At 39.4% G+C, this 26,534-nt stretch overlaps 1 protein-coding gene across 3 annotated transcripts in view; it reads left to right on the top strand.

The window, feature by feature from the left end:
- The window catches only part of vps13b (vacuolar protein sorting 13 homolog B), a 288,855-nt gene that overhangs the window by 224,870 nt on the left and 37,451 nt on the right, over nt 1-26,534 (top strand). For all 3 annotated transcript variants that reach the window (XM_086154801.1, XM_086154799.1, XM_086154800.1), the window contains exons 41-46: nt 889-1,073; nt 8,889-9,085; nt 10,714-10,895; nt 11,423-11,643; nt 11,801-11,932; nt 17,155-17,316. In XM_086154801.1, the coding sequence (XP_086010927.1) occupies nt 889-1,073; nt 8,889-9,085; nt 10,714-10,895; nt 11,423-11,643; nt 11,801-11,932; nt 17,155-17,316 (1,079 nt within the window). The remainder of the gene's footprint in view (nt 1-888; nt 1,074-8,888; nt 9,086-10,713; nt 10,896-11,422; nt 11,644-11,800; nt 11,933-17,154; nt 17,317-26,534) is intronic.

The raw sequence follows: 26,534 nt of genomic DNA on the forward strand, positions 1-26,534 counted from the left end.
TGCAAGGCATCTAACAGCTCCACATAAAAGGATAAATTAGCCGCATGAAAAAAATTGGCTGTTCATTGAAATGTGTTTTCTGCAAAGAGAGTTTTGGAGTTTTTATCTCTTGGGCCAAACAAAGCTGTGCACTTCTTTGCTTGACTTTTTTTTTTCCAAATAAACTCTTTTCCAGAGCACTTGAATCCCAAACAGCAGCCACAACTTAGGTTAAACATTACTCAGACATTTAAATCTATCGTTGTCCAGTTTTTGCAGGTGCTTGGCATAGTGCAGCCATTGGCTGTTGACTCAATAGAAAAAATGTTTACTGAGCTCTTTCTTTTCTATAGGGCTTCTTATGTTAAGAAAGATTCAGAAATCATTGAAATATCCAACATGCTGTATTTGTAAGCCTCATTTTGCTTGATCTTGTAAAAAGACATCTGCACCAAAAATGTCAACCAGAACAAATACTGAAAGGTGAAATGAAATTTGTCTTGTAGATTCTGAATTTTGAACAGATCTTTATTCCCATTATGATGATCATGTTGTAAGCAGAGATTTTTAATGCCGTGGACTGCAGTATAGTCAAATGGTAATGATTCTACTGCATGGGTTAAGTGTAATGTCCATGAACTGATTTCATTTCATCCTCCGCTTTTCAACAGTTTCCTTTGTCAGTTCCAGTCCGCTGCAGTGCAATGTTTTATCATTTTGTAACAAACCCTAATCTTTCTTTCTGTTACTTTCCACTGTTATCCTCACCTCATTTGTTTCTTTATTCCTGCCCATATTTTTTGTTTCCTTTCCTTGATAGTTTTATCTGCCTGTGAAGGATAATATAAGCTTTTTTTTTACACAATTTATGTTAAAACTGAAGGAATCCTTATTACACTTCCCTTACAGCGTCCAAAAGAATTCCAGGACCCCATGAGGTTGTATTCTACAGTGAAACTGATGACAGCCCTGGGGTGATGCTATGGAGATACCCCGAACCACGCGTCCTTACCTTTGTCAGGATAACTCCCGTTCCTTTTAACACGACAGAAGACCCGGAGATCAGCACGGCAGATCTGGGTGACGCTTTACAGGTGGGCATAGATATCTTTCTCTTGATTGTAAAAAGATTCTTCTCTCTGTGTGCCCCTCAGTCTCTGTTGCACTATCACATGTCATAATTTGATAAGTAAGCAAAGTGTGATAATGCAACCGGTTGCATGCATTTACTGTTTCTCTAGTATCAGTGGTCATTGAAACCAGCTTCAAGGATTAGTGCGAAATATGCAAACCGAGACAAAGGACTCCACACATCCCCTTCACTCCTCCTTGCCGAACATCACCTGCAGAAATAAAGTCATGGAGTTGGGCTGTCTGCCAATACAATTCCCATGAAATGAGCCATTAGAACTCCCATATCCTACATGTAATTGAGTGACAGAGACCCCTGCTGTCCTTTCAAACTTGTAATACATGATGAGACATCTGTGAAAGCAATCTCGTATGCTGTGGTGTGAAAAGCCAGTCGTCTTTAAACCCAGGTGAGGTTATAGTTTGGCAGGCTCGAGCAGCTACTGAGTCTTCAGTGCCTCGGTGGGAGATTTGACATCCCTGCTTTCCTTCTATCACTCATCCTCCCCATTTCTCTGCCCCGTTTTCCTTTTCAGCTTATCATCCTTGATGGTAATCCCAGGCCTAACATTGAGTGAGGCGCCCTTCTATTGCGTTCCCTTGAGCAAAGAACATAATTGTTGACTCAAAAATGTTAACAATGTCATGGCTTCAGTTACTTAAGGTTAAATTGACCCACTTATCGAATAGAGATGGACTCTTGAAAGAAAAAACGAATTGTTTAGTCCCATAAACTGAGTTGTAAGTCTAAACAATGCACTTCCCTTTATGTACAATATATCTGCTTTTGTCCAATGTCTTAAATATGTTGATTGAATATTATTTAATTTCCAGTTAGTGTGATTTAGAATTTAGTTGCCTGCAAGAAATTGTCCTTCAAATACAAGCCAAGGATATCCAGAAAATGTTTAAGTGGCACGTTTTGTGACCAACAATCTTTGACATTTAGACCTATGGCTTATTATATATTAATGACAAAACTTCATCAATTGCTGTTTACATTATAGTTGCATTACTTTCTTGATATTTCTTAAACTACGGCAGAATTATCACATTCCTCCAAATCTCTCAGTTAGCCCTTCTTTTTGCTTGTTTTTCTTTTTTTTTTGCCAGACTCCCAAAAAACGTTTAACTACACTACAGATGGTTTCTTATGTTTGTTAGTTGTGCAGGCCCAAGAGAAGTTCGATATACTGTATGGTACTCCCCAACTAGGCCCCACAGCTGTAAAGTCTGTAATGACCAAAACAAAGTCTCTAGCTGATTGGGTACATATTGAATTACAGTAGAAGACAGCCGGATTTGAGGAGGGAGGACTAGTACACTGGCCAGTGGTGGATAGAGTGAGGATGTTTAATGGGAGTAGATTGACAGGAATGAAGATTTGGAAGAAAGAGGGGAAGACAATGAAAGAGGGAGACAGTGAGAGAGTCAAGATCAAGTGAAACATTAAGAAAGTTTGAGATTGATGGTTGTAGTGGGAGTTGGTGTCTCCTGTGATGGTTACAGGAGCCTCTGTGTTAAAGGGGCTGTCTCTAGTCCATTGAAGAGAAAAGTCATTTTTCATCTGCTAATGAAGCAAAAATTCGAAAAGGCATAGTACAGCAATTCACCATGTACCCGCATACAATCAGTCCATGTCGTATCCAAACATTTATGATGAATATATTTAGTCACAGTAAGAAAACAAACACATTGACAGATGGTGCATGGCAGCTCTACCCCCACAGGTGAGTGTGTGTGTGTGTGTGTGCGTGTGTGTGCGTGCATGCGTGCGTGCTTGCGCAAAGTGTGAAAACACTTTATAAGTTAAGACCATTTGCTAGTTTACTCCATTACTACTTGCACACTAATTGTAAACATGACATGGTTGCAAAGTATTGTGAACAGTTTCAATTATGGATATGGAGCAGCACCGAGAATAAAAGGGCTGTTAGCAATTTACAGAAATCCGGGAACAATATAACCAAAGGCTCTGCAAAATAATCATTGTCTAGCAACCATTTTGTTGCTTCAGTTTTGTATTCAAGTGAGAAGTCGATATTTATTGTAAATATTAGATAAGCTAATATTTGGATATTTTGATGTGGTGGCAGCACAGGGCAGAGGACAGATAACAAAAACATTCAAAAAAAACAATAAATATAAATCAGGACATTAAAAAGGACATAGACAACAACAGTAGAAGGTGAAAAAAAGATAAACTGCTAAGCGAGGACAGGCGTAAAGTGACATGATTGACAGTTGTTGCAGTGGTACGTGAGAAAATGCCAAATTTTCAACCTCAACACTATCATAGAATTTCTGTGCAAAGCCCATCTGTTGCCTTTAAATGCTTACATAGTGCAATGACCAAATAGGATAATGAAAAATAGCTCCCGGGTCAGTATACTTTAAATTGAAAGGTATGAGGACGTTTCATAGTTTGCCAGGGTTGTTTATTCGTGTGTTAATCCATTTAAACAATATTTATAAAATTTCCATACCATGTCCTAGATCCAGCGTTCTTATTTCAATGATAATCCAACCTACTTGTGCCCATTCTCCGCCCTGCTGTGATGGCCTGTGGCCATCACTGGAACCTAAAACACTAAATATGTGGACAAAGCCATGTGCTTGTGTGTACATAAACAGGATGCCTGTGACTACGGGCATGCTGTTGTGCCTATGTAATTGTGTACTGTCCACAGTGGGGTATGTATAACCTGTGGTTGATGAGCATGTGGTTTCCACATCTTCCACTCCTCCTGTCATCTGGCATGTTCCTGTCTCTTTTGTAATAAGGAGTCGGTTAAAAGGAATCAGGTGACGAGCCTTTCATGCTGGAAGTGGTGAAAAGAGGAGCCTCTGAGCACCCATCCATTACTGAAACCACCGCATGTGGGGATGAGCTGTAGAAGAGTGAGATAATGTCTAAGCAGAGCAAAGCAATTCAAGCCTTTCAGTCAGAACCATTATTCTTGACAGCTAAGATAACGGTCTAAACAGTAGTACAGTTTGACGAGGTTGCATCGTTTTCCATGAGAAATTAATAATGCAGTTGCACTGGGAAAGCCATCGACAAGAAGCAGACATTACAAAACCTGGATGACTAGCCATGGGAAGGTATTTCTTATAGTGTTCATGTGAGACATTTTGGTTAGAAGTTAATGTTGTTTAAATCCATTGACGACACAGCAACAAAAGATGATGTGGGATTGACTTTTTTGAAAGAAGTGATGAGATAAAATATGAGATCACCTTTCTGGCACATCACCAAGTCTTATTTGCCTTACAATGTTGCCATATTACTCACACCGCACTTAAATCTGTGCAAGCTAAGTAGGCAGGGGGTTACTGGGGTTATTGAAAAGGACCTCTCAATCATCAGCCAAAGTCATTGTGATCCCAGATGTCATGGATTTTAGGCTTTGGCATACATGTATTTTCCATCATTTCTTGAAAACCATTGTTTTAATGAATTATTTTATTCTCTGGAACCATAAGCTTCAGAGAATGGATATTGATCTGTACTTATCATAACAAATATTATGATAATACAATAATTTTAATATAAAAAAAAAATACATCATCATGATTTAGTTTCTGTTTCAAAGGTTCTTATTTACTTCTCACATAGCTCTTAAAGAGAATGTAGAAAGATCGAGAAAGGCTTTTAAAAATTGCCTCTTGGACATTCTGACGTTGGGGCCTGATAGATTATGAAAAATATAAAGTGAGAAGAGTATAAGGAGAAAAAGAAGCAGAGAGGAAAGATTAGTTAGCAGTTTTGAGCTGTCTTGTCATTGTCACCTTCATGAAGGCAGTAATGTTCTTTTTTCATAAGGGTTCTTTACCAGCAGGTGGAGGGAGGAAAGGATTACAGATGAACAAAATGCAATCCACATTTTCCTCTCATTACTTTATACTCTCTCCCTCCTTTTGTAACACCCTCCCTCCCCCGGTCCATGAAGGCAAGGGTTTTGGGAGTGGGGTTCACTGTTGCTCTGAGCCATGCTGCTTGCTTGTCCCCAGAGCAGATCATATTTATAAAATCAAGATTTCCTGCATTTAAATAGTTGTGGTTTCCCAACTGGTTCCAGTGTTTGGAAGGGGGAATTCAAACCCCCTTTCATTACTCCAAGTCAAATTGCTGCCTGCACTTTTTTTTTTTTTTTACACACAGTAGAAGGGGAGTGTCAGGGTGACTGGGGGGTTGAAGCTGAAAAAAGCAGATCCCTAACAGAGCATCCACAGGTTCCCACCTGTAGAGGGCCCAAGTGATGAAGGACAGAAAGAAAGAAGATGAGTCATTCTCACCTCCTCAGTGCCGTGTGGTCCAGTGTTCTGAATCATAAGCAGGTGTCCTTACTGCTCTTTTTCCATCCCCCTCATTTGTCTTACCCTTCTTCTGTCTCTCTGTGGGGTTCTGAAGCCTGAGAAACACAGTGTAAATACAGGAGCTGTGATTCAGCCAACTCAGGCGAGGCAAGAGGAGGAGATGATATTTTAAAAGCAGAGAGCAATAACTTTTTCTCTGCTTCAGTATCTTGTAAAACAAATGTAAGACACTTGTCTTTTTTCTCATGCCATAAATAGGTATAAATTTGATCGCCCGCTTGCTGTTTGAGAATTGGTCTTTTCTTTGCTTTGCCTTTTCTTTTATGCGAACACCACATCATCTGCTCCCCTGCTGTTGTTTTCGTGCATGGCAGTGTGGGATACATTTCATGTCCCAGCAGGCCTCTGCTTTGCCATCATGGTCTGCTGGCCTGGGACCGATGTTATTAAAGCCTTGTGGCCTGAGATGAACCAGCAACCTTCAGTCTTAACCACTTGTGCAGCTTTTGTTACTGTATTTTTGTTATTATGAGAACCATTTTAACGTCACAATCATGGCACACCCTGTTTTAATGATGCATGCTTCCTAGTGCAATTAGTAATAATGCAACCTTTTTTTTTTTTTTAACAATCTGAAGGGAGTCTGTGAACTATCTAGTGACACAAAACCAGGCGTAGCTGCATTGTAGGGCAGCCAAGATAAGTATTGTTTTAGCGGGGCAGCACTCAAGCAAACTTGCATTAGTCACAGCTAATGCACTATAAAAATAAAACACTGTCTATGTGCTTAATTTGATCTAGAATTTTACACCTCATCCACTAACACACCAAGCTCCTTTGAAACTCTGGCACGGCAAAGGAAAAATTCAATCCCAGCATGAGCGTATTCCTGATTTTCCACACTGATTAGTGTGAACATAGATTAGCTGACCTGAGACAGCATTGTGGGAGTCATTTTCAGACAATTTTCATTGCATCTACTGACTAAACATTTGTCCTGGCTGATGTCAAATCTGTTTATAGATGACAGAAGGTAGCAAGTAGGAGAATTGTTTTGGACATATCGGCATCAGTGACTGCATCAAGTGGGACCTATTTAGTTTTAATCATTTTTGTTAAAATACTGCTAGACGGGGCGTTGAATCTCATCAGTCTTGACCTCAGATGGTAGGCCGCTCAGACTTCAGTACTTGAGTACCAGCGCACACAAATCGGTTCATCCTGGAAACTGAAAGTATTTGGATATACCATGTCTTTGCTTTTGTTTGCTTGCCTTCTATTGACCCTCTGAGAAGCTATGATTGACCAATAAGGCCTCGAGAAGTAACTCAACATAGAGTGGTTGTTTGCAGTTGGGAATAAAGAGATGGGTGACAAGGATGTAACTCAGATTTGTATATACACAGTCCTGCCAACAGTTTGAGCTGTAAATATATTAGTAAATAGTTTTCAATATTCACAATCCTTGAAAAGTTTTTAACATGGGTGTCCCAGCATTTAACCATGTCCAAAACGCAACCATAATTCAAATATTAAGATAACCAAAGCCATTTCACTAACTGCCAAGCCTACTTTTTAAAGTTCCTTAAAAACACAGATTGCAGCCATCTAGCCAAGGGAATGTCAGCTATTCATGGTTACATGTTGTTTAACTCATAATATACACAAACGATCAGTCGGGTGATACTGACAGTACCCATACTGCCTCACTCTCACGTACTTATTTGCCCTTGTGTATCCACATATGTTTGTATTCATATTCTCTCATGCATTTCAGTTATTGTTTCACTATTCAACATAATCTATTTCACAAATATAAAGGTGCCTTGTCCTCCTACATGCCAGTTCCAGACATCCAAGTATGATTACCAAAAAAAAAAAAAGCTTTTTTTCACCAGTACTGGTTTTAAAAGCTCCACTTTCCAACATATTGGTCATGACTCAAAAGGAACAAGATGCAAATTTAATCATTTTTTTTATGCCTGGTCTGTAGAACATCTATATATATATGTGCTGTGATTTTTTTGAGTATGTCTGGTGAAAAAAATACACTTCTTGTTATAGTAACACTATTCCAGGAGTTCTCTGTGAAGACACAGAGTTTATGCTCCAGTGGCTCACTGTTGGGGTTGCGGGTGCACAACTATGTCATGTACAATTATGAGAAGCGGATTCCAGGAAAACCCATGTGGATTTTCACACATGATGTAAACTATGCTTACCTCATCCATTACAGGTCCACACTCAGCTCTCCACACAAACCACACCAACCTTTGTCATTTTGAATTTGGTAATTTACCTGGGATCACTATACAGCCAGTTGACAATTGAATTTACTCTGACAGACACATCCACTAATCGACACACAACGCACACACACATATTCATGCCCAAGTGCCTGGCATCTATCAGGTGTGCTGCAGAGAGCTCCCTGCCACTACCGATCCATCAGTAGCTGGGTTGCATAGGTGGTCGAGGGAACCTGAGAACTTCGTTTAGTTCACACAGGAGCACCCAACGCATTTATGCTAATTTTGGCACAATGTGAAGGGTTGAATGGAGCCAGACCAGTCATCACATAATGTGAGAACGCTCACATAACCTGATTGTTATTCAGTGTTAGAAAGTCCTCAAAGGCTTCATTGCTAATGTCTGTCCTGTAGCGCACTTGCCCAGTGTTTAGTTATGCTGTGGTCATGCATTATTCTTGTGAATCTAAGTTGTCATCTTGCTATGTTGGCAGTCTGTGGCTAAAGTGTTGTTGCTTTTCTGACTGGAAGATAAATTAAATATTTTTTCTTAATTTTTTTTCTGAAAGGGGTTTAAAAAAGAAGTACTATTAAAAACATTTGAAAAAAAACATATTTTTCCTCTCCACCATGGCAGGAATGGAAGTCCTCCTGTCTTAAATGTGTCAGTAAAGTTCTAGTGTTTGATGATGACCAGACCACTGTAGTTATTTTATCAAATATGGGATTAATATGATGAGGAGTGCAATAACAAAGCCCTGCAGTGACCCAACTCTTAATGTGTGATGAGTTACACTATTCATGTTTGGTGACCTACTCCCATCTTTCTGCTTGGCCCAGAGTCACCAGCTAAAGAAATCAGAGCTTCACTCACAACATTCACTTGCGCCCATCAGAGATAAAAAAAAATAAAATGAAAAATAAAAACTTGTGGATATGAACAGCATTCAGTACACTGCTGCCATTTGATAGAACAAATTTGCTGCTGTGTGGGAGTCAGTGGTTGAAACTTATCTCTGTCAGGCAACCCCCCAAAAAATGAAAAAAATTACATTAATCAGTATGGAGGATATTATGTATCCATATTATTTACTAGTGATGCAACTATGTTGAGAGAGGACAGGAATTTAAAATTGAATCCAATCAAGTTGAACGAGTTAGTCTAGAAATGGATGGGGTTTATAACATTTTTGTGTCTTTTTCTTTTAGGTGCCTTGCAGCCTAGAGTACTGGGATGATCTCCAGCAAGCCTTTGTTCCTTATCGGGAGTTTAACCTGTCAGAGAGCAGTGCCTGCCAACTACAGCTGCCGAGCCTCAACCTAATTGACCAGCAGAAGGAGCTGGTGGCCTCGGACCTGTGGAGGATCGTACTCAATAACAATGGAGAGGGAGGAGACGAACAGAGGTAAACAAGTCGTTTTGTTGTATTCTTGCCCTTTGTTTATATTCGATCCCGTTTAATCTTTTCCATGTGTAATAGGTGAGACTGTCTATACAATGGCACCTATCCCTCTGGGGTTTTTCTTTGCCAACATTCAGTTATGTGCCGTTGAGCTCACAGTATGGGTGAAGTCAAGTGTGAGGGAAAGCAGATAGAGGGAGAGAGTGCACCCAGGCCGCCGAGCACAAAGAGTTAGCAATGTGTCCCTCGCCTCACATCTGGTGTGCAGGAGCAGGGAGCGGGTTTGGAAGGCATTCAGATCAACCTAATGAGATTTCCCAGCACACCAAGTGCCTGTCAGGGCCCATCCGGATTCCTTCCTGCTTACCTTGAGTGTATCTAATCGAGGGAAAGCTCACGGGAAGCAAAAGGAGTAAAAGCCCCCTTTGGGTTGGCTCATAGGTTCTTAGCTGGGCTGGGCTGGGCCGGGCTGAGCCGGGGACGATTGTAACACCTCAAAAAACACAAATTTACTCTTTTCTGCCCACCACCTTTGCATCTACTTTTCAACTCTCTCCTCATCTGCAACTCCGAGCGTCTTATGTGCCGCACTTATCGCTTTATTATTTTCTCATCTTAATTTATTGATATTTTTTCTCAAAGACATCCTGGAATTTTTGGAATATTAAGTGGAATAGAATTGCCAAGCCCACAATCCGTGTGGCTTAGAGAACTCCAGAGAAACAGAAAGGGAGGAATGAGAAAACATGTAAGAGAAGAAACAGACAAAAAAGGCCTCAGTTTAAAGCAAAATATACATCTGCATTTCATTACAATCATACTCCAAACACTACATTTCCTTTATGTTTAAATTATTTGTCTTTTTTGATCAAAATTGATTCTCCTTTCCTTACTCACTCGTTTCATCTGCCTTATTTTAGTTTCCACCAGAAAAATAACTTGGCTACCCTGCCAACTGGAAGTAATGAAAATTGTCAACATATGATGCTTATCTTTTTAAGGAGTGCTCTGCTGTACTAGCGTTTTTCAGGTCTTGAGCGTTTCCTGCTGGAGTTCTTTTTGGTGGATCGTGGTAGCAGCAAATTGCAGAGCAAATGGTCATTCACTTCAATTACCTTCTATTCGGCATCATCAACCATGACATGCAATTAATGTCCATGGAGAGATTCCCCTTGGAAACTGCTGCAGTAATAGAGTACCTAAACTCACGAGCTCGGACAGCGAAGAGGCCCTCTCCTCATTGTTGTCTCTTTTCATTTCTCGTTTTCATCTCATAATAACGGCATTAGTTTCATTTCAGATTTTTGACAAGGATGTCACATCACTGTAACACACAGGGCAAGTTTCAAAAGCAATCAGCTCAAACTAAGATTCAGACTATTGAATAAACAAGTTCAATCTTGTGACTGTTATTCCACATCTGAAATTGTATCTCGATATTAGAATAGGAAAACATTTACGCCCACCAAAATTTCACTTGAATCCCAGTTTTACACTGCTAATATGAAAAAGTTATTTTATCACTGTCACAGGATGCTGTCAGTACTTTATGTCTTTGGTGTTTTAACAGTTTCCGGTGCATTCTGCAAATCTGTAATCAGTTAATAAAATTTTGCACTCTTTCTTTCCAGTTCAGATAGTGAGAGTGGCTCCCAACTACCGTGCGATCAGTTGGTATCCACTATGGCGCTGGCAGCCTGCACCCGTGTGGACTCTTGTTTTGCTCCATGGTTTGTCCCTTCCCTGGGTGTGTCCCTGCAGCTTGCACAGATACAACTTTCCTTCTGCCACCACCTAGAGCAGCTCGGAACAGGTAGAAATCCAAACCTTTTTAATTCGTATTAAGTGAACAGCTCGAAACCCTGAAACAAATGTTGCTTTTTAAAATAGGTTTAAGATCACTCAGAGCACTTTGAAATTAACTGGACTTGATATGTAATCTTTTATCATATGAAAAAACATTTTTTCTTTCTCTTCTTATGTATTTATGGTGGATTTTTTGAGCTAATTTTGGAGTCATTAAATAGTATTAGTGGTAACCTCCACTGGGAAAATTGGCATTATTTGTCCATATTCAGGTAGTGATCATTAATGGTTTAATTATAATCTATTATACTGCAATACCGTTCAGCCTTTCATGTATAATTTTTTGAAATGGGAAAATTATCTGACGCCTGTGATTTACACCCATGCTCTACCCCTTGTGGAATTATTGTATTGATATTTAGTGAATAACTTGGATATCAAGAAAATCATTAGTTATAGCTTTTCACATGATACATAGCCATTCCAACATTCTAGTTTTTTTAATACATATACTGTGTCTAAATTTTTTCTCAGTGCCGTCTCCTCGACTTCGTCCTTTCCAGCCAGACAGGAAGTTACCTCAGAAACAGGGATTCATGGTGGCGAGTGCCCAGGTGCCACGGGTCTTCTTGCGGCAGTGGCACAACGGGGCACGTCTATTCCAGGAATTCAGCTTTTCCACCGAGGTGGCTTGCAAGTTAATGGAGTATCGAAACCTCACGCACGTGCAACTCCTTCAGCCATGTGTGATACAGGTGCAGCTGGCTGAATCATTTTGTTTTGTAATGCGCTCTGATCTAATCTTTTTTTTTTTCCCTGAAATAGCTGTGTATGAAGCTGTTTTGACCAAAATGCATTCATCCTATAAGCCTTAAATTTCAAGAAGGACCTCATATCTTGTGTTTGTTTCAGAGTCAAGCTACAGCTGTCCACTGTCCCCAGAACACAGTGTTGGATGCAAACATCTTTGTGGATCATGTGTACCTCAGTATCAGTCAATATGCTATCCATACACTGGACACTGCCCTATGCAGCTGGCAACAGGTAACAACAAGTGCTTGTGGGCAGCAGTAATGTGTACATTTCTACTTTTCCTTGCTGCTGTTCCTTTCAGGGATGGCTACAGCAAAACCTCTGCCTCCATCTTACCCTCTCCTCTGCATCCTCTTCTCTCACAACAACCAACTTCATGTCTGTAAATTTCTATCAATATATCCACTATCCCTCCCCTGTATATGTCCAAAATTATCTCAATCTGACTCTTTCTCCAATACATCTTCCAAAACATCTAACATGTTGTCCCTTCGATGGATTCATTCACTTAAGTAACCTCATCATCTCTATTTATGCTACCTCCAGACAACGCGGTCGGTCTCAACACCCTCTTGTAAACTTTTATTTTCATTTCAATTGATACTCTTTCATCAACCAACACACCTGACACATTTCTCCTCCTATTCCAACCTGCTTGCACACATTTCTTCACCTCTTCTCCACACTCTCCGTTGCTCCGGACTGTTGACCGCAGGTACTTCAAATCCACCGTCATGTTAATCTATACTCCATGTCATTTCACCATTCCACTTGGGTTTCTTACATTCATCAGATGGGTAAAATTAAAAATCTATAAATGTAATATTCAATTTCCTTTTTAAGAGAATATTACATGTATTTATCTATTTCATTTTCTGTTTTCTTTTTTTCCTGTTCAATAGAGCAATTGAAAATCCAGCAATTCCAAGAATCAATTTATGTGTCCTTTCGTATGAAGTTAAGCATTTGCTTCTAACAGTTAAAAAGTGAGCTTGGGTCTAATAAATCTGTTGAGGAAACCCCTATACAAAATGTATTCACTCATACAGAATATGTAGTAAGACAGTCTTTTGTCCCACGTGGAGTATCAGCTAAACAAACTCACAACAAACTGGAGAGTTTCACAAGAATAGTTTTGGTTCCCCGCCAGTGGTAATAAAATTTGCAGGATGGAACTGCTTTTTCAGTTTACTATAAACTCTCAGTATGAGGCTACAGTGTGTCCATTATTGGATTGCTTCACTATAGTGCTCGTCATCTCTTGGTTCTCTGCTCTCAGCACTGCCTCTGGTAGCCAGGATATTTGTGTGTGAAGCGATGCCCATGAAAATTTGAGTGATGACACCTGCCAAGACTTCATCTGGCCCAAGTTCTCCACCCACTTGTCTACTACATGCACGCACACACACACACACACACACAGCTTTCTGGATTTGTATGCCCTAGTGTGGCTCAGCTCAGCTGTGTGTCTGTGCTGACTCATATACTGGCCTCCAGAGGCGGGAAGAATTCTCATGATATTACTTGCGCACAGACGGGAGAGAAACAATAGGTAATGTTTTTGTACAAACAGCCGGGCTCATACCTACGTATGCTGAATTGAGCAACTGCAAGAAAAGAAATACTATAAATGATTATTCTGGTGTCTGGTTAAGTTTTTTTTCAAGATACGGACTCATCAAAATATCCGAAACAGAGTATTGGATAGTGGGTCATATTTGACCTTTGGCTTAATAATAGAATTGGTGCAGAGTAATGAATTTCTTCGCTTCTGTTGGTCAAATGTTGGTGTAACATAAGGGTTGAACTGTAGCTTTACCAAGGATTTTGCACAGGCTGGTATCCGTGCGTGGGTTCACCCACAATACCAAGCCTGATTATTTGGCATACATTGTTAATGTTCAGCTTTTATGGATGCTGTTTCAGCTGAGTGTTGAATGCATATTAACCTACACAAAGCATGCTACACAAAAAAAAGGGCATCCTGCTTTATACAGAGTGGTGGTTTTGAAGGCAGATATTCATACAGTATGCTTTGGTACTTCAGATACCCTATTTTTTATCATTGATTTTTACTTGTTTTGTTAAATTGTAATGTTTGATTTGAAGTCCTGATTGGTTTAAACGGCAGCAACCTTCTAACATGTATATACATACCTCCAGCCTTCAGCAGTTTACTATAACCCATATGACTAAAGTGTTACTGTTGTTAGGGCTAAAGAAAGGTCAAATGAAAAAGCTAATCTAGTTGAAAAAGCTCCTCTTACATATTGGTCAGTTTCAAAGGATGTGAACATACCAGCGATGGGGTATTGTTTTCCTTTTTCAGATTTACAGTGAGAGTAAATCTTGTATGTGGTAAAAAAAAGAATAGGGTTGTCTAGTAGTGTTGTGTCGCGTAACAGGGATTGATTTGATGATTGATGCTGGAGTTTATCTTTCATTTAATCAAGGCTTACATTTTCATCTCATACATATACATTCTCCATGCAGCAGCAAAAAAATTAGGCCAAATTTTTTAACATAATCAGAAGCAGTTGGAAATGTCAACAGGCTGAGGCCTTCCGCCGGAGAAGGATGTATCCTAACATGTACAATTATTTCAGTGATTTTCATGTTTCCTGGTGTCAAGGTTGGCAAGCAGGCATGTTGTGATGTGGCCAGCAGGGTCAGCAGTGAACTGTAGAGAAGATTCCTCAAGTACCACACAATTGAAACCTCATAACCCAGGCAGGGTCAGAACCATAGCACCGCAGCCAGAGTAGCTGTAGCATTTCCAGATGCAGAGTAAAAGCTTGAAATAAAAGGCACTTCTTGGTACATGGTGGTAATTTCCACATGTATTGCCCTAATTGTGCCTAATATACTGTTGTTATCATGGCATAATAGCTTCTCTGCTCTCCATTAAAATACATCTCACAGATTTTTCTGGCAGTCATAAGGACGCAAGCCAAATGCGTTTGCATTAATATTGATATTCTTACAGTGAATACATTTGCTGTCTCCTCTAATACTGCGTGAATAAGCCAGGGGCCTCATTCCCTCAGCCTTTCCCATACTCCAATTATCCTCATTGAAGCGCTTATTATTATTATTATTATTGGAAATTATTATTGTGGGCTTTTCTTTGTTTAGCTCTATTTCTATTATTGTTGGAATCAGAATTCTTGTTTAAAATGAACCTTATTTTTTTCTTAATAACCCTGCACTTTATAGCCCCATATGACCCCCCTTTCAGCCTCTAACCAATCAAACCTCAGGCCCCATGCCTTCATTCTCGATTCTCAGTCCCAAGCCCTACTTTCATTCTTTGCTTCCCCCAGCCCCAGGGAAGTGGCTTTGGTGGCAAGCCACAGTAGTATTTACACTCTCCTTTCTCAGAAAAATGTTCACAGGCTGTTGTACTGTATGTGCAAGTGAGACAACAAGAATTACTTTTTTTCTTTTTTAATTTCCCACTCATTTAACCTATGTTTGAAAGCTTTCCAGTGCAATTGGAAAGAGCATGATACATAAGTCATTCTAAATAGTCTAACATACTGTGTATGTGGGAAAGGACCTTGAGTGGAAGAATTTATTGATGAAATAAGATGTGATTATTGTTTTAATGTTGGTTTAACATATTTTAGTTTATTCTCTTCTCAAGTCCCCCTGCTGTCTCTTCATGTGTATTTTCTTGAGGCACTTGAGACAGTATCATTATCCGCAATTTGTATTCCAGATATTTTTTTAAGTTGCCACTTAATTTAGATTATACCCCTTTGACATCCAGATCTGGCATAGAACAAAGCAATAGCACCCGGATGTATGAGGGAAATGGATACTATGGTTTCATGGTAGGACTGTGTTAAAGGAAGATGGTGTTTTCTGCTCTTTAACAAGGAAGCTGTGTTGACTGTTAAAATAACTTTGTCTTAATATTTGTCTACTTAAAATCCCTGGATAGACAGAGAGTAATTGTGATTGCTGGAGGAAGTCTTTGTGATGTGGCTATCGTGTTGCCTCATGAATCAGAGTAGAAAGACGATACCATCAAAGAGTAGGATTAGAAATGGCATCTTACAATGGCAGCAGGAAGTTTGTAAATCGCAGTGTCAGATTTGAGAGGGAGCACAGATACTGTTCCACTATAAAATTGGAAATGGATTTGAACCCTTTGCAGCTGTCCCATCTATATGTTGCTCTCTTTCTCTCTCTTTCTTTCGCTCACTCTCTCACTCACATACACATCTATCATCAAGTGCTCTTTTAATGGTGTAAACTTTCCCATCCGTTTTCAATAGCATCAACAACCCCAGGACCCTGAACGTGCTTGGCAGTCAGAATCTGAGCTTTTACTGCCAGCCTCTTTTAACCATCAACCATCAACCCCACCCCAGACACTCACCCCCTCCTCTTTATAAAGTATACAGCAGGCTGGGGTTCCTCGATATTGGGATAGTTGAGTACTTATTAAGAAGCCTTCTGAACCGCATTCATGTGTGTCAAAGTGAGGGAGGGCCGTGCAAGAGAGATTCCATCAGGAGTTAAGCGTCTTTGGAAAAAGCACAAATGCAGCTCGCACACACACGTCGCATCCACACACTCCATTTCCACACAAGGTGCTGTTTTGAAATCGGGGATTTGGAATTTCTCAATACTGGAGACATGATGTATTGCCCTCTCTCAGTTAACCCAATATTTCCCATTGCAGGGCAGTAAGCCAACATTTCCTGTATGAAAGGTGATGAATGAATAGAGAGCATCCCCATATGACTTGCACAAATTGAGATTTTTTTTTTGGAGGCTGTCTTACAGTTTCCCATGCCACCATATGGTTTTCTCTAAGCCAACCACAAAATAATTGATGATTCTTACCACCAGGAGTGACCTCTGCGGATTTAGTGGATGGTAATATCAAGGCATTGAGAAAACATGAAAATCAGTCTTGCGTGCACCCACACATGCGAACACACACACAGCCCCTTGACAAGTTGACAACTCAAATCATTTTTTACAGCCACAATAAATGTATTTTTGTTGCTTAAAGTAGTATGTTGAAAAATCAAGATTTGCTAAGAGTTGCGCTGCCAGGGACACTATGTGGACTCATTGGGCAGATTTAGCTCCTAAGCCCAGTCCAGGCATCTCTAGTCTGGTTAGCTGTCAAACTAGGATATGATTCACTCCCTTGTTGAAGTTGTGTTGCTCCCACGGATGATATCACTCACCTAGATCTCCTACTGGCTGACAGCCGCCCCACCAAGTTCTGCATTTTTGAGATTGAGAACACATTTAATATCGACTCCCAGCATTTACTTGCAAAGCTCCCTCTTTTTCTCTCCCCCTTGCTCTCTCTAACTGTATCTCTCTCTCTGTCTCACTGTGTCATAATTCATCGTTCTTCTTTCTTTTTCTTTGTCCATTTAACTATAACTTCAACCTCAATCCCGCACCCTGCTGTTTATTCTCAGAATGGGAACCTGGAGGCCGAAGAGCTGGTTTATAGCCACTACGTGATCTGCAACGACACCCATGAGACACTGCGCTTTGGCCAGGTAGACACAGATGAGAATGTGCTGTTGGCCAGCCTCCACAGCCACCAGTACAGTTGGAGATCGCACAAGTCTCCCCAGGTAGCACACGGACACACCCACACACACTCACGCGCGTATAATTGTGTTTTTGTTTTTGCTTACACTGTGTAACACAGCAAACAGAGAAAACCAGGACTGGTGATTCATTCACACTGTAAAATACATAAGGCTGTTCAAGGAAGCCAAACATGGAAAGGCAATTAAAACTCATTTAATGAACTAACCCTCACACACACACACACACACTTATTCTGCACCCTATGGTTACCTCAAATAAACACTGTGACTTAACTAATCCACATTCTTTCAAATCATAAGAGGTTTAGAGTGTGCACTCTTACACACACGCACATATACACAATTACAATCACACATGCCCACTGTCATCGGTATGTAGTCACTATCTGTGTGCTTCTGTCAGTGGTCTTAGACAGTGCCCTGACAGCATTGTTAAAGAAGATTGATTATATTTAACCCTTTGTGGTTTGGGGGTTGAATGGAGGGTGGGCTGGTGCACAGACATTTGAGCATGTATTTGATGCACACATGTTTCAGGACCTCATGTATTTCACGGTAAGTGTGAGAAAGTCAAGTTTGAGAAAAGACATTGCCATAATTGCTCGCAGTAAGCCAGTAAGTCAAGTTGTATTCATCACCAAGTGTGGTTAATCTGCTCTTGCTTCATTCTTCCATGTATTGTATGTTCACGCCCATGCGCACACAAGCACACATACACGTCCACGTACACGCACACATTTGGAAAGTTGCAATCTGGCATATCAGCACAGCTAATACCACATCACATTTTTAGAAGTGAGTCAAAATGACCTCTGTATTTTCAGGATGTTTTAGAAGAAAGATTGTCAGTAGGGGCCAAATGTCTTCATGGATGAAGAATGTGATTCCAAGATGGTTCTGTCATGTGTTATTCCATCATGTGTCTGTGGTACATGAAATATGTGTTCTCAAGATGAACATGATTTGTGAAACTAGATAAATATGAAACAGTGCTACTTTGCCAAAACAATCAACTAACTTATTGAACCTGATGATAAAATGTTGCCAATGTGTCCGCCTTAGCAAATTGTAGCACACACATCTAATTACATTTCAGGGTTATGAAAATAATGAAAGTGATAACAGAAAGTGTACCTCTACAATGGTTAATTCAAAGTATGTCTTTGTAGTTTTTGCAGGCGGTTTTAACTGATTGTGCTGCTTTGTTCATGATTCCTCATAATCATTGTTAATCTTACACACAGGCATCGTAAAAGAACCTTTATCTTAGTAAATACAAATATGTCCCACTTTTAATTTCGATAGTTACAAATATCACAAATGCCATTTTATCATAAGTGAGTTTTTCTACTTTGGTACATTAATTAAAAATCTGAAACAGAGCGGTATGGATGCACATTAGTTAGCATATAGCATAAAGATGTATTTTACTGTGTGGAGAAAAATGAACTCTGATATTAGGAAGTCAAGTTAGTTTTTATTTATATAGCACCAAATAACCAGAGTTGCCGAATGAAACCTACTGTTGAGGCGCAAAGTAGTCTTCAAAAATATACCTCAGTTGTAATAATGCCTAGACGTTCACCTGTTTGTTTTTATTTACAGTTCACCACCATCGTAACTATTCACCAATGTTGAAAAACAGTATGAATAGGGAAAAGCAAACACAACAACATAAGTCAGGCATTATAGGAGCAGCGCTTCATCCCATGTGGCCATCTGCCATGGTCACATGATTTGTTGCATTCTGAAGACATTGTTCATAACTTGCAAAGTCCAAAATATCACCCGTGGCATTTGCCATTCATTGTATTGTTTGCATGCCATAACTTTGGACATTCTAAAATCTCTTGCATACTGTTTAAGCATAATAAGTGGTATTGGAGAGAGTATGGTGATAGACTTTGTGATTTGATCATTTCCCATCTATATTAATTTACTTTAGTGCTTCTGTCATGGATAACAAAACAAAGTACTTGTAGTAAAATAGTTCCCAATCCCTTTTTCAAAGATGTTTTCTTTGAAGGTATCCGACACTTTTTTTGATGTATCCTATAAACTTGTTCTCCATCTGATTTTCAATTCTCAGATAAACTTCACATCATTCAGGGTGAAAACCATCTGACCATACATATTCAAGCTTCAATTAAGTGGTTTGTTTTGAAGATCTATCACACACTATGTCTTTTTTATCTCTGCGAGCCACTGGCTCTGTGGTAATTGTTATGGCTTTTGTTAGGAATACTCTAGCCACAAATTTACAGAGAAGCAGAGCAGAGACATACCTCTTGACTTAAATAGCAACAGCCCATAAAATCAGTAGACCTGGACGATCCTGACATCCATGTTTAGCAGAAGTTCAGTTTAATATCATTTCCTTACAGAAAGACAGTCCAACAATAGCAATCAGCGTCCCTGGGCTATCGTCATGTCTTTTTTTTTTCAGCCACCCTCACTATCCACATTCTGGTGTTTACAACCATGCTGGCTAAGCCCAGTAGTGCTTTTCTTGCTCGTCCAGCTGCTAGCCTCCACTTGCTTGGCAATTTTTCTCTTACACGGGAGAAAGAACCAAAGGGTGAGCATTCATCTCTTTCACAACTGGACGAGTGGCATCTACCACCCCACACACACTCATTTTGGTCCTTTCCATCTATTTTTATCTTCGAGGCATACGCCTATACACTTGATATAGCACAGCGTCTCCATCCCTGGTGTTCATAGCCTATCTTGATTTGTCAGAGGCTTGGGTCTATCGAGAAAGCAGACCATCAGCCTGTCCTCATTGCTTTGGTATGATGTGTGTGCCCCAGCTGACCTGTCCCGCAGGCACACACACACACACACACACATGCAAACCAGAGTCTTAATTTGCTGTGGTAAAGTAATCTACACCCCGCCTGCAACCCCCCTCTCAAGCCCCCCTGAAGATTCAGTGGACATGAGATCATCTTGAAGAGAAAAGGGTGGGGGGTTCAGTTGGAATGAAAAAGCTGGGATGAGGGCAGAATGGATGGGGCAAGCAATTAAATATAAGCAGATCATACCAGAATCCGAGAATTTCACATTGGCAACATAGCCAAAAATGTTTCTATGGCCTCTCCTTCTTTTCGGCCCATCGCCCTCTTCTTTGGTATACATAATATACATCCAAATAGTGGGGGATATATCGTTGTGTTTTTTGCCCTTTACGATCATAATTTAGATTCTTACAACTTACATCGCAACTTTATAGATCCATTCAGAAAATGGTGCAGAGAGAGACACTCTAAATGAACAGCTCTAGTGTTGTTTCAGCTTGAATTAAATGTATGAGGCACACATCCGGCAATGTTTTGTGGGATCCTGCTTGTGAAAGAAAAGTATATAAAATGTGTGTGATCCAGAGCAGTCCAACCAGAGTACACTTCCCCTGATGTTGACATACCTCTGGATATCTGTCATTTCTTTCATAAGGAACGCTCAAGCAGAGTGTTTTTGCAGTGAAATGCGAACCTTGACTCAGGTCACACTCCCCCTCACTACTCCTGTGTCTCTTTTCCACTCTCTGACCCCTTGTTTCTTATGTCAATCATAACCAGAAGATGCATTAAAAGGCTTGATTGTGGCAGTCACGTTTTGAGAGATCACACGTTATATGACCCTTAATCAAATTCTTGCCCAACACATACACACTGTGATAAAATATTTCCTAAGGCCTGCAGTTTGTCAGGACTTTCAGTCTTATTTCATCTTTCAAACTCAGCATGCCTTCACACCCCAGCATTTACCAGCTAAGGTAAAAAAGAGTACAAACACACACAATGATCTCCATTTATATATACATGGGTGTGGGCGTGTGTGCGTGTGTGTGTGTGTGTGTGTGTGTGTGTGTGTGTGTGTGTGTGTGTGTGTGCGTGTGTGTGTGCGTGTGCGTGTGAGAGAGAGAGAGAGCGAGAGAGACAGTTAGAAAGCATGTAATGCACATAGGTAAATGTATTAATAAAGACAGAAATTCACACAAACATTTGTTTCAGATTCTTTCTCTTTCACACAAACACACACCGACTGTCCCCGCCCTGATGTTTTTCAGGACTCTGGCATGTGGTGTGGATGGTTGAAATATCTGATTGCTCGGTACAGGATGCAGCCTGGCTGATGGAAATCCTTGTGGTTAGAGTGGTTAGTGGGGAAAGGGGCCTAAAAAGCCCCCTGGATTTGGGATGGACTTTTTAAGTGCCTATAAACAATATTTAGAATGTGAATTAATATTTATTTATCATTGCAGGCTGTGTGTGTGTGTGTGTGTGCGTGTGTGTGCACAAGCATGTCTGTATGCGTTTAAATGTTAGCATGTTGCATGTTTGGCTTCTACAGGTGGAAGCATCTCAGAACCATGGGATTGTGGTGAGATTGGCTGTCGGGAGCTAGCGCGACTGAGAGCTATTCTTTATGAGGTTTCTTTCCATTAGTGTGTGTGTGTGTGTTTCTCACTTTGTTCATGTCTATTATTGCTGATTGTTTAAGTCTCTGCCACATGAAAAAAAAAGTCTTTTTCATGCACTTCTACAATGTGGGAAATTAAAGAAGTGGCTGCTCAGTTTTTATACTTCAGTAAGTCCAAACAAATTGTGCAGGATACCATTCCTGTTTTTTAATGGACCTGTTTCTGAGTACTGTGGTTTAGGAGGTCAATGGGATCGCTAGTAATTGAAAGGGGAGTGTTTGTAATTCCCTTCTTTCCCAGGGGTTATGGAAAATGTTCTTGATCAAGATACTGAACCTGGACTTGTTTCTGACCAACAAGTTGGCACCTTCTATGGCTGCGTCCTCCATTAGCAGAGGAATGTATGTTTGAATGGATGAATGATTCATTTCTGTTAAGTAATTTGAGTATAATTAACACAGATATGGTGTTCAGGACATGTACGATATTCAGAGGAATCCCAAATAGTTAAGTTTTTCGGACTCATAGAAGAAACTTATCACTGCATCAATCTTTTAGATTTATCTTAGATAGATAAAGTGAAAGTGTGACCCACAGCTCATGCTGTAGAAGATTTTATTAAACCATTCCCTTAAATAGAGATGGATCTCTCAAATCCCCGCAATTATGTGGCTCCATAATTAACTGTAAATGTGGGGCACCATATTGCCCTGTGAGCTGCTACAAACTGATATTGTCTTGATAGTGGAAAAAAATGTATATTAGTCACGTTTAAGTCCACATCACCATAATAACTGGTCATGCATGGAATTGCCAGAAATTAAAATGCTTATTTCTAATGACCCTGTTTACAGTATTACAAATTTCCCCAATGTGGGTCAATAAATCTTATCGACTAAAACAAATGAGTGTTTTACATTGATCAAGGGCAGTGTTAGTTTTATTATTTACTCATGACAAACATGACTGATAGAAGTCAAAGCTGAAATTATGTGACACCGAAAATAGATTGAATCTTCGGGAAAAGAAAGGGATGAGCACAATCCTACGTCAAAGCGAAAGTTAATTGCTTTTGACATGTCCTTATGGTTTTTTTCCTCTCAACTTGAGGATGTACCAGCCAGCTAAGGCTGAATAATGAGACCTGGAGTCAACCCAATGTGCCTCATCATTTCTCATGCAGACTGTCTGATGTCTCACAAACCTGAGTATCATCATCATCATCATGGTGGCAAGGGACAGAAATGGACTGTTTAATGGACTCACCCATTTCCTAAAATTTGCCCGCCTACTGTTAGATTGTTAAATACTACTTTAACAATATAATGATCAGCAAAGCCACAGAGACACAGGCTAGAAAAAGAAGAATGTCAAAGACCTGACATACAAACATAGGAAAGGCCTCTTAACTTTTTTTTTTAACTGGCTATAATTGCTGTTAAAATGGCTAAATCCTAGTTGAAAGCAATGAAACACACTCAAAAGAGACTGGATCTCCACACTACGGTATCTCCTGAAGGTTCACACAATATACATTGACAAATAATAGTGAGTCAATTTGCAAGTTAAGCATTCATCAAGATGGCGAAATTTGATTTATCAGCTCCTCAGTTTGATAAGAGAAATGTTATGCCATGAAGTAACTTTTGGCCTTGAGTTAAATCATCAACTGTGCCTTGTTTTCATGAATCTACACCTGTCTGCTAATTATACATGATAACTTCATATTAACTTTTTTATTCATGAAAGCCTCATTTCCTTCTAGCAAGTAGCAAAATCTCTGTAACCTCACCACTGAAATGATCAAATACTGACCTAACTACAACTCGGCATTATTATTTCTTATCAATAACTGATTGATTGACTCAACCTATTATACAAATCATTTACCCATATGTGGTGATGTCGCTCATTTTGACATTACTTCAAAAACAAGTGTTGACTTCAGTGGTGATTTGGTCTTTTTTAAGTTCTAGTAATGATGCAGGGTCTTGGTTTTCCCTCAAATGTTCTAAGTCAGACTGCAGATAAATGATTCAGGCACCCCACCCTTTTTTTGTCCACAGTCTTGTTGCAACCCAAAGGGTTTCGTGTAAGATCAGCCTTCTAACAGGGCCTGGCTTTTGGACATGTTCCTGGTAGCTGCCTGGATGGTCACAGGAACAAGACAACCAACTACAATCTATATTGCCATCTTGTAATGGCACAAATCATATTTGTAAGAGCCAAGATCAGTTGACTGCCCTTTTGGGCACAGTAAGGGTTTCCTTTGGCAATCACTGGTGTTAACATCAGACACAGTTCTCCAGATTCTTTAAAACTTTTATTTATGCAATGGTGGTGGTTCAAAAAATCAAATCCATTAATTTTATTTAAGATTATTTTAAAAAGATTTTCACATATCTGTTTAAATCCTGCTAGATCTTGGTTAAGACTTTACTTTTTTATCATGCCATAATTACAACCATCTGTTCATGTGTCACCAGCCTGAATAGTAGAAATGATATATAGTATATTTACAAGGATGGTGAAATTAAACATAAAAAAAAACATCTTGTCTTCATACTGTGTAATTTAAAAAAGTCTTAACCAATTTGAGCAGTGAATTTGTATTTTACAAATGTTCCAACATTGTCTCATTTGTGCATGTAAAAACTGAAATAAGACCTCAACAGCAGAAAATAGAAGGCGCAGGCAGCACTATGTCAATGTGCTCTGAATGTTCCTGGTGACCTGTTCCCTGCAATGCACCACTTAGTCCCTATCCAACCTTTTAAAAACAATGCACAGCATTCTCTTGCTCACTTCGCCCTGCATCCTTAGCCAAGACCCTTATGAGAAGTTCAGTCAGCGCTGTCAGTTCCCATCTTCACAATTCTTTCTCTTTCAACTGTACTCCCTTGAAATCATGCTCATCTCTCAAGACTCCTGTAGTCTAATGCATAGATTTTCTTTTTTAATTAGGTTCACTAAAGGAAAAAGAAATTCAAGTTTGAACTGACTCTTTTTTGACATTTTACGATGATTACATAGTTTATATCAGATGAGCCATTTGGTCTGATTATTCCTTGCCTGTATGCATTTCTGAGTAATTCTACTCCCTGTATATTTTGTCATAGAGGAAGTTCTCCTTCTGACAAGAGGAAAGTAATTAAATGATCATGTTGACTGCTAGAAATTTCATTTGTTTTTTTATTTAAGAATCTTTTTTAAAAAGTTTAAAAAAAACACACATTTTTTCATCGTCCCTGCAAACTCCCTGTCCTTGAACTTACATCACAGGTTGCAGTTCTTTTTGTATAGTATAATCAATTGTGGTCAGTCTCTAATTTCCAAAAATCATAATGTTTTTTTATTAACTCTCTTAGACATTGTGATAGCAACCTATGTCAACAAAAATTGATCTTACAGAGTTTACTAAAGCACTTCCATGTTATGATGTCACTGCAAGAAGACCCCCACCACAACCCCCAATGACTGCTGTATGATATATTGACTGATCCAGTAAATTTTCTTTTTCTTAACTACCATACCGGAAATGATTATACATTGTCATGGAGCACTGAGCAAATTGTCTCTTAGCTTTTCAAGATATGACAATTTTTAATGTAATCATTAACTTTTATTGATAGAATACGTAATAAATTAAAGATATTTGACAAACGTTATTTACATTTCCATATTAAATAAAAAAGCTTGCGGGAAAACCATCAGCAGCTCAGTTAAAAGTGCTGAGGTATACAATTTTTCAATGCCTTAAAATGTGTTTTTTGAGAGAGAGATTCTTCTCTGATTAAAAAACAATCACTTAAAAAAAGCAAAACACATTAATGTTAACTGTTGGATTAAAACTTAAAAAAGATACAATAGAACATGATATAGATCACATTTTTCAGGTTGAGAATTTGGCTGTGGTTTCAGACCATATGGCCTTTTCCAATCCAGGGCCTGAAGGACCAGTTACATACAGCTTCCATGATTCTAAATATCTAGAGATGGGTTTTGTTTGACAAAACAGCTTGTTTTGGGCATAAACCCATGGAAAAGCTTCAATGGGGTTATTGTTGTAAGAAGTTTTGAAGTGGGAGTACAACAAGAGGACATATGTAGTTTATATTCTTTCATGTTAACATGTTATTACTTTGCAAAGTCTCTCAAGTAAAAAGCCTTAGTCTAAAGAAGGACTTTTTTTCTCAACATACTGAACAGCAGCTTTTCACTGTTGGGTAACCGTGGTGGTCCCTTTTTCTCTGTCACTGCCTGCCCCCTGTTGTCTATGTAACCACTCTATTTTGTCATCACACCCAGTCTTTTATATGATGGGGCGCATGAGAAATATGTTAACGCTGTGATCCTACTAATGCGTCTCCGTGTTCAGCACCATGGACAGCACCAAAGTTCTGTGTGACCATTCCCACAGGAACAAGTTGAAGCTAGATAGTGATTTTGGCAACAGTGTCAAAGCAGACAGTAGAGGTGAGCAGGATACACTGAATAATATACTGCTAAAGCTATAGTAAAAAGAAATCTCTCCAGTTCCTTGCTTCATTATGCAGAGCAGAAAGTATGAGGCAGAAAAGCTCTGACATTAATGTTTTTGCTCTCAGCTAAGTTTCAGTAACAGCTACTAACAAAATTGCCATTATTCCCCTTCTAAATATCAGATTTTCACATTCTACACACCAACACCATTTCTCCAAAAATGTAATTACACAATAAATTTGCCCCCAAAAAATGAAATAGTTTAATCTTTGTGTCATCCCCCTGCAATCAAACACATAGATGCCATTGACAAAAATGTACTGGTAAGTGC

This window comes from Fistularia commersonii, chromosome 11 (assembly GCF_037954325.1).
Source record: "Fistularia commersonii isolate RoL2024-O1a breed Wild chromosome 11, RoL_Fcom_v1.0, whole genome shotgun sequence".
Taxonomy (NCBI): Eukaryota; Metazoa; Chordata; class Actinopteri; order Syngnathiformes; family Fistulariidae; genus Fistularia; species Fistularia commersonii.